At 36.4% G+C, this 9,796-nt stretch overlaps 1 protein-coding gene across 1 annotated transcript in view; it reads right to left on the bottom strand.

Annotated features, from left to right (window-relative positions):
• Positions 1-1,132: 1,132 nt before the first annotated feature.
• Positions 1,133-9,796, bottom strand: part of RNF11 (ring finger protein 11) — a 38,412-nt gene continuing 29,748 nt past the window's right edge. The window contains exons 2-3 of the mRNA XM_036892935.2: positions 5,865-6,034; positions 1,133-4,592 (exon numbers count right to left, since the gene is read on the bottom strand). Coding sequence (XP_036748830.1) covers positions 4,421-4,592; positions 5,865-6,034 — 342 coding nt within the window. The 3' untranslated portion in view covers positions 1,133-4,420. The remainder of the gene's footprint in view (positions 4,593-5,864; positions 6,035-9,796) is intronic.

Raw genomic sequence — 9,796 nt, 5'->3', positions numbered from 1 at the left:
GGAGTCGGCACCTGTGGAGCAAAATGGTGGCGTGACCGTAAGAGAAAGGGAACAAGGCGGAGGAGAGACCAGAAGAGAAGGAGAACAAGATGGAGGAGAGACCGGAAGAGAAGGGGAACAAGATGGAGGAGAGACTGGAAGAGAAGGAGAACAAGATGGAGGAGAGACTGGAAGAGAAGGAGAACAAGGTGTAGGAGAGACTGGAAGAGAAGGAGAACAAGGTGGAGGGGAGACTGGAAGAGAAGGAGAACAAAATGGAGGACATGAACAATGAAGAAGGGAGCTGGTCCCCGCGGTGGGCCTGGTGGAGCGGGAAGGGCGGTAGCCGAGATCCTCCACTGAGTCCGTCAGAGAAGAGCCTCCCAGTAATAGGAGTGGTAGAGATCGGTGGTCCTTGGCGGAGGCCTGGGCTAACAAAACTTGGGAAGGAGTACACTTAACACACAGATCTGGATGGGTGCGCAAAGTCCAAAAGGCCTTCACTCCACTTTCCGCTCCGGTGGCAATAATTAGTTAAGTTGGTGAGGAGGCCAAAATCGAAAGTTCCTTCAGGGGGCCAGTGAGATTGATTGTCCAAGGGATACTGAGGCCAGGCCTGAGAGCAAAGGAAGACTAACTTCGTTTGCAAACTTCCCGGGACAAATATAGAGTAGCCAGATTAGAAATGAGACACTGCAGTGGGGTCTGAGCCTCTGCTTTCGAGGACTGGTTCCCCATGTCTGCATCACTCCCCAACTAATCCCGCTGAGAGAAGCACCCAGCATCCCAAGTGCACCAAGTCAGGGGAGACAGCCTGGGAGCCTGGGTGAGGGATGTCTCCCACACCGCAGGGCCAGGGGTGGGTATCCTGGATACTCGCAACGGTTGGGCTGAATGCTCAGACCTGGATGTACGCACGATTTCTAACGGACCAGGTGAAATGGAGTTAGGAAGGGAAGCAGACCGGGGGAAACTGAGGGACTCACCAGAAAATAGTCCATGCAGTGGAGAGCAGGCTGAAGTCCTGGGTTGGGGAAGGAGGGGGCGGGGCCGCCGGTGGCTGGTCGGGTCCCCGCGCTCATGCTCCTTCCGGGGTTTCAGCACCAAATGTAAGATAAATTCTAGCCAAAATAAGCAGGCAAAGAGAGGCAACAAAGGGCCAGGTAGTTTATTTGAACGCAAATACCCGGGTGAGATTTCCCCAGTCTATAGAAATGGAGGCTGGAGAATTTGCACGTAAGCAGACAGGCAGTGAGTTTTTAAAGAAGGTAGGGGGAGACAGAGCTTAGATTTACAGCGGCGCGAGGATTGGCTAGCCCAAGGCACATTTTTCAGGTTGGGAGGGGGCAACAGCCGGGGACTTTGGCACGTCATCAGTGTCTGATGTGCTTGCTCTTCCCATCACTGCCCCCAGCCTTACACTATCTTCTCTGACTTTCTCCCCACCCAGTAAAAGAGTAGATGATCTTTAAATCCAGGTGACTAAATGTAATATTACTTCAGCAGATACTAACCAAAAATCTAGCTTTTTCTCATGCCCGCTTATTTCAAAATTTAAGGCTTAAAAAATTAGTTGAGGTTATTATATTGGCTATGATGCACCTATATGCAAGTGTAATCAGCTGCCTCTGAGAATCTAACTGCTAGCAAATGTTTTTGTAAGCAGAGGTAGCCAACAAACTGCCAATATTTCTGAATTATGCCAAAGAAACTTACCTTCTTTCCTGTTTACCATTTTCAGTCCCAGGACCATAGGCAGCTCCGCTTTTGGCTACTTTGTTACTCCTCTTTAAAAATGCATGCTTCCTGATGATGGATGGGGCTTTGTACACAGACAATTGGTTACCTCAATGCTCACTGTATTCTGTAAATTCATAGTGTTTCATATCACATGAACACAGATTGTAGGGGGAGAATCTTCTAATACCTGGCTTAAGATACTTCCTAAATAGAACACTCACAGAACTGAAAAAAAGTTTGTGGGAACCAAACCACAAGTATTTGAAAGTGTATCAACTTGTTGGGTTTACATTTAAAAGAATAAAATTCTTGTATTTTTTTTTTTTTCTGGTCAGGCTTTTTAGACATTTGAAATCCTATACCCAAGCTTGAATATGCCTTGCCAAGATCTAAATATTCTATGCCTACTATTTGGCTTTAGAAGATTTGAAGCTATCAAACTTCTAAATTTATGATTAGATAGTATTAAATGCCAAGCCATAAAAACCAATACTTCCAAAAAAGTATGTACCTGAGAGGTTTAAAAGTAATTAATTTATATACGTCTGTTTTAAAAGAAAGGATTAGATAACTGGGGAACAATCTTACCTAATCAACTCTAATTTTAGCCCTTTACAACTGTATTACAACTTTATTTAACTTAGTAGAAGCCAAAATTGATGAATCTTAATATAGTATGTGGAGATCACATTAAAGAATACAAAGTACCTTAAAAAAATATTCAGCTCAATACTAGTTTCTCAATATCATCACCAAACTACTGTGAAAGAAGCCTTGTAATAAATAAAGACTAAGAGCAACACAGAAGATGATTTAAAAAAAAAATTCATTTACCAATTTTAACAATCTAGGAAAAAAGAGTCTGACTATATAATACTTGATGACAGACATCATGTTTAAGTAGAAAACACAAGGATAAAAAAAAGTAGTATCGCTGAAAGTATTGCACAACTTCAGGTGTTTCCTCCAAATTTGCTTTATGTAATTGGATGGACATAAATTAATGAACAAAAACTTAAGTGAGATACATATAACAATTTAACAGAACCTGATAATCTAATTTCTTTCAGTTTTTTCCCAAATTCAGTTTTTAAGTCTTTCCATCATGGGCTTATAAGAAAATTAACCAACATATGGATACTACAGTCAACTGTCAAATCTTTATAAAGTATTTATGACATACTAAATTCCTCTATAATGCAATTATGAAGAACCTTCAAGATTTTTTTTTTGCATGTAGAAAAGTGTTAGAGTCAAATATTCAACTCAATATTTAAGAAACATTTCCAATTTGTTAGGTTGAGATTACTTCTTTTGCTAATGAATGATTTTTTAGCTGTAATATCACTGATCTGAACAAATACTTTGAGTACATAAGGAAAAATAAACACATGCTAAATGGATAAAACACTACAACTACATCTTACTAGACCATTTCTACCTCTAACACTTCAGAAGCTTAGAGATTCAGAGTGTTCTTACATTAACTTCAAGAAAAAGATAAAGGAGAAATTCCTTCTTTTGAGATCACAACTGTGAAGTCATGTGGTTATACAAATTCTGCATTTGTGTGCAAAACATGAAATATATTTCTCTTAATTCTCCCCTGCTTATTACTTAGACTTGTCAGTCACCTAGCAGGACTTTTCCTTTCCAAGAAACAAAGATGGAGATGTATTTTATATAACTTCAATAACCTCAGCACTACGATAATAAGAGATGCAGTATCCTTTTGCTATGGTTCAAGACAACAGGAGGTTACAGGAAAGAATAAATCAAAACTGATACAACTGAGAAACTTTTCAGTTTTATGGTTCCACTTTCATTTTTACCTAAGCATGGTGGCATTATCAAACTCAATAAATCAGAAATCTTAATACTTAAAACTTCACCTTGACTTTTAATTATCACCATATTAACAACGAAAATAATTAGATAAAACATAGGAAAGGGTAATATTAAACCCCACTTTATTAGTGTTGGTTTTCTGACATTAACTTATTTTTTTATAGAAAAGGGATAGTGCATCTCAGTTTGCTTACAAGCTAGGAGATCACTTTGAATTCTGCATTTCCTAACTGCAAACAGATATAGCACTTGTAACAGGTTATAAATAAACTGGTTTTCAAGCATAGAGCCAGCCCCAACGATAATAATACACTATTTAAAAAGACCTAAGGCAATGAATTCCATTTCCAATGGAAAAAAATAACTGTGCAAACAAGCTTAAAACTACTTTTTTTTTGTGCCAGTGTTATAAAATGTAGCTTTTAATAAAACCTTGACCCAAATGCCAGCAACTTCGGAAAAGAATTTGGGTGGCAGGGGTAAAAAGAAAGTTGTTTCATTTAGGGAAAACAACCACTATCTTTTTCCTAATCTTCAACACACACAATTTAAACATATACAGTTGCTGTAGCACTTTACACAATTCCTATGTACTGGAGCAATAACAAGATCTAAATACAATTATATTTTTAAACACTGGGTCAAGGCTTTACATAAAAATACCATCCTACTTTTCCCCTAAGTTTCTAAAATATGATGTACTTTCCCCCAACATCTGCAGCCATTCAGGAATTTTTAGGAAAACTTTTGTGCATGATCTTAATTCCTAATCCCTGGCTCTTTGGGCTCAGTGACAAAAGATCAAAACCACCAAAAATGATGGTTCACTTGAAGTCAGATGAGAGACCCTGGCTCAATTAGTCTCATAGGACGAAAGCAGTGCTGCATCAACTGGCTCCATGCAGGAGGGGCACGTGAAGGATCTCATCAACCAGTCATCTATACAGTCCAGGTGATAGATGTGCATGCACGGCAGAAATCGAATTGGGTCCCCATAAACAAAGTCCATCATGCAGATCACACACCTGTCGGGGGTGAGGGAGAGAAATAAGAAAGCTTTTTTAGGAGGTGATCCTTAAAATCCCATTACAAACAGTATTAATCTAATCTAAACAGATAAAAATAACTTGCCTGGCATCCTACTACCAAAGCATGCAAATCAAAATACCCTAAGTATTTGAAGCTTTGAGAGTAATCAACAGAGCCAAGAAAAATGGACCACATGGGGATCAAGTCCAGTGCTGGACCTATGCTAGTGAGACAGCTACATATTATAGAAGACACCTGAACGAGAATGTGATGCTTTAAGCAGCAAACCATCAGTTAGATCTATTTTGTTTACCTGAGTTTTTCAGTATAATCCCAGTAGTAAGATTGCTCATTTACAAATTGTATGTAAAAACAGAACCACTAATTTTTGCTTATGTACTGGGCTGTTATAGGCCAAAGTTCTCTTCATTAGCCCCGGTTTCAAGCTCACTGCACTTTATTCTACAGGTTCAAGAAACAACCCAATTCTGCAGTGTTTCAGAAGTCACATATTAGATTATGATCTTAAGCACTAGCATTAAATGGTGCTATGGCTCAAACAGCCAAACATCAACACAGTAAATTAGATTATGTGCTGGCAAGACTGTTCTGAAACTAAAAGGAGAATGGCTATCCTCATAAGGGATTCTCAGAAAATAATGAGCTCGGAGGACAAAACTCTACAGAAGCAAAATTTTGTATTCAACTCATCAGGCTTAACAAAATTACACAAGTTAAAAATGGACATAAGATTTTGCTCACATCACTAAAAACCTTTACGAAACAATTTTAATGGCTGTATAACCTCCTAAAGTATTCTGATACCACAATTTACTGAACTATATCTCTACTATTGTTTTTCACTAAAAATTTGGGTGAATCTCTGTGCATAAAGCTCTAGGAGTTGGAGTGTATTTGGGATACATCTGTAAAATTAACTGTCTCTAAAGTTATAGACCTGAAGGTTCTTCACATATTGCCAAACTGCTTTTCCAGCTAACACGTCCACCAGCAATGTTGACACTAGTTAACAGGTGAATCATTTTAACTGTCAACCAAATAAACACAGGCAACAAATAAAGTGGTCAGAATTCACACCATTATTTCTAAGCTATTTTTAAATGAAAATTCTGAATTGCCACATCTAAACATTATCTTGCATGAACTGATTACATTAAATATCCAACTTCTAAAATGCAGAATATTTTTTCAGAAGCAAATCTCTAATGATAGGTCTTTGAAACATGCATAAATTTATTAAAACTTACTCCCGGATCTTTTTTTCTGATCCATCTCTTCCAGGGTCATAAACTCCTTTAGGCAGATGTTGTATAAGGCCTATTCTTTGAGCTATCCTAATTTGTTCCTCTTCGGTCAGCTGAGTTGCTAGGCGAGTCTGACTAGGTGTTGGATGATAGACTGGAACTGGAACTTGTTCCTGTATTTTTAAAAATGGAGAAAATGATCATTTTTTAAAAAAATCTGTTTTTCTGGGGGAATGTTTTCCTTTTGTTTCTTTTTTTTTGGCTGGGGACTAGGGGGTTGGGGACCTTGGGGAGAGGTAGACTGGGCTAGCATGCAGTAGTATGAGATACTGTTTTACCTTGCCTTAACTTGCCAGCATATCTGACCTACTTTTAAAGGATATAAACACAAGCTTCACTGAAAAATTGTCACAGAATACTATTTGAAGTATTTCTACATGAAGTCCATATAACCCAGATATATTCATTCCTGATACACAAATAGATATATTGGTATAAATGGAGTTTGTGGCCTCATATACCATCACTGACATTAATACTGGCCATTATAGACTCTTCCTACTCACAAATTTTTTCTTTCCATACAGACAACAACCTTAAAATTAAATTTATTTGGAAAGACTGGAAATTGTAGAATTAACTTTTGTAAAATCCCTGTTAGGCTTCTGGGTACATATTTGGATATAACTGAATGAGTCAAATGAAGCCATTCTTCCTCTCAAATAGAATACATAAGCTTTTAGGATGCAAATAAAATAGCTAAATAATCTTTTTTTATAATTCATTTACTTGCTACATCACTATATAAAATATATTAATTTAGACATTTTTTCTTAGTTATGAATTTTATTCACTCTTTATACATTCTTTCAACAGATACTCATTAAATATGTTATGTGCCAGCTGATGGGGAATCCAGAGTAAACAAAATTAAGTTTCTAGAGTGATGGGGATATAAGTTTACATAAGATGCTCAAGGAACACCTCTCTTGATAAGACATTTGAGGAAGATAGTGCACCTTTGACCTACTGATTCCACTGTGGCTAGACCCATTTTTGAGTCATTTAATATGGTTTTCTAGAGAATATTTCTACTGAATTAACTGATTTAAACACAACACCCTGAATTTGTGTTTGAAGCTTGCATGGGAAATTTTATGACAAATCATAACTACCTATTCCATTAGAAAATTTTTCCATCCATCCTGTTGGATCAATCATGATCTCTTCGATTTAAGCACTTGTTTACAATGACAGCAAACATTTCCAATTGTGAAGTTATGCTGGCTCAAGGAATAATTACTAAATTTGTGATAAGCTTTAAAAAAAATTCTGGGACATGAACTCTCATCTAGAACTAGCATCAACTGAGGTTGTTTTTAGCTAATGGCTTCTGTAGTTCAAAATAAAATAACTGAGAGAGTACCCATGATAAGAGACTTTATAAAATAGGACTCAGGTATAAATATCCTTTAGAGAAAGTCTCAGATACACATAAATTTGGCTGAAATACTGAAATATTCAATTCAAGGAGAAAGACTTTATCACAGTATCTCCTAAAGTATGATGATGTCCCTTTAAATTAGCCTTATTCTTATAACTCTCCTCTCTGACAGTAGTTATTGAGTTTCTAGTCAAAGGCAGTTTGACCTAAGACTTTAAACATTCCTTTTCTCTGAGATTCAGAACAAATGTATAATTAAAGATCTCAGAACCCAGTAAATCCTTTATCAAATAATTAAGAATCTCTGACACAAGTAAGATGCCAGTAGCTCACTTTCATGTTTTATGAATTTCCACATAAAATCATTGATAGTTACTTTAAGTATTCTCATACTTCTATCTTATCATTTAAGAAATAATCAAGCATGTGAATGCTTATCAGAACTATATTCTTCATCCAAATATTTATTTAGTGCATAATTACATGCAAAGGAGACATCATGTTATTATGTATCGTTCTTGGATGCAGAAAACCTTGGGTTTAAGTTACTTCTCTGCCACTAACAGAGTGACCATGTTTTTAACCTATTTAAGATATCTGGATTAGATTAGCTCAAGCTCTGAGAATCTTTTATATACAACATGCATATTAAAGCCCTAGCTTATGCACTAGAAAAATAACTTTGTTGACCAGGCTTTATAGCAAATGTAAAAGTTATATGACTCCTTAGTTATTAATGATCCTAATTATGGCTGTTGACTTTCTGGTTTAGATATCCACCTCTTTAAGATTTTACACCTTGTAGGAAAACTCAATGTAGAAGTTTCATGGTTCAGAGTAAAGAATGTCTCTGGCTCTCCTACTTATTGGCTGTAAGGCCTTCACCAAATTATTTAACTTTTATGAGTCTAGTTTCTCCATGGGTAAAGTACCATGGCCACTGTAAGAATTAAATAGGAATTTTCAAGTGTTGTCCCTGGTACAGTATGAGACACACACATGAAAGCTCAATAAATGTTAGTTATTATTATTGCAATTCCACCCTTATATGACTATAGAACAGCATTTCAATGTTTAAGAAATGGATTGGATTTACATGTTCATTATACCTTAAAAAAGCTGGAAATTCAAACAAAATTTAATCGAAGGAGTGAGTAGGAGAAATAGATTAGATTACGGCAGAGGTAAATTAAACTTTCCACGAAAGAATCTTAGAATTCATCTAAGATGAACGTTCCCATTTTAGAGGCCCAAGCTTGCCTATAGTCCCAGAATAACTGACAGTGTTGGAATTAGAATTCTCGTCTCCCTCTTAAGTCAGTAATTTCTAATATACTAGTTTGGTTGTTGAATAGCTAGGAGATTCTATACATTAAATGATTTGGCTTTTCTCCATTTACATTACTTTGAATAGTGGTATTTTGAAAAGACATTTTAAGAAAGCCACCAAAATAATATGGGTAAATGTAGTAACCACATTGTTTTTCATGTGAAACCTTCATAAGAGTGTATATCAATCATACCTTAATAAAAAAATTTTTAAAAAAAGAAAGCCATCAAGATAAGGCATTTCTAGTAAACGGTTTTATGAAGTTTTTTCATCTGTGATAAAGGTTTATAATTTCAATAACTTCTAAAACTTAAGAATTTTCAAGGAATGCCAAATCCATCTTTAAATTGCTCCTATAAAATAGATTCTATTACTGATAGAATTTTAAATTCCAAAATCTCATCATACCTTTTCTGTCATTTGATTGGAATTCCTGTGGTTCACAGGTAGTTATTACTGTGAGGTTGGGAGATCACATTCTGCTTCTACCTAAGCTCAGGAAGTTGTTTCAGAACACTAAGGGACAAGCCATAAAAAGAAAAGAAATCCTGCCATTTGCAATAATATGGATGATCTACAGGATATTATGCTCAGTGAAATAAGCCAGGCAGAGAAAGACAAATACCATATGATTGCACTTATTTGTGGAATATTAAAAAAAAGCAAAACAGAAAGGACAAAACAGGATTAGACTCACAGACACTGAGAAGTGACTAGTTACCAAGGGGGAGGGGAGGAAGGATAAAAGGGCAGAATAATTCGCAGTCACAATATAAGTTGATCACGGGATTGTTGAATCACTGTGATGTACCTTTGAAACCAATATAAGACTGTATATTAATGATACTTTAATAAAAAAACCCACTAGGACAGTTTTCTCTTTGTGTTCATTTTGGGATTTCTGATCTCTGGTTGTCACTTTCTTATACTACCAGGTCTAAAAAGGTTTAACACAACATATGAATCTGTTGGAATTTTTTTAAGCAACAAAATTATCTTGTTCAGAGGAATTTTACTTATAGTCACAATATTTAAAACTGAGTTTCTGTGGTGGAACAGGGATGGGATTGGAATGTGACCTAGTAGGGATGAGGATCCCTATCCTCACTCCCTACCTGAAGTATCTGTGCAGAATCCTAGGGAATCACTGGAACAGTTTTT

The sequence above is a fragment of the Manis pentadactyla genome, chromosome 4 (genome assembly GCF_030020395.1).
Source record: "Manis pentadactyla isolate mManPen7 chromosome 4, mManPen7.hap1, whole genome shotgun sequence".
Classification (NCBI taxonomy): Eukaryota; Metazoa; Chordata; class Mammalia; order Pholidota; family Manidae; genus Manis; species Manis pentadactyla.
This window is presented reverse-complemented; position numbering and strand designations above follow the sequence as displayed.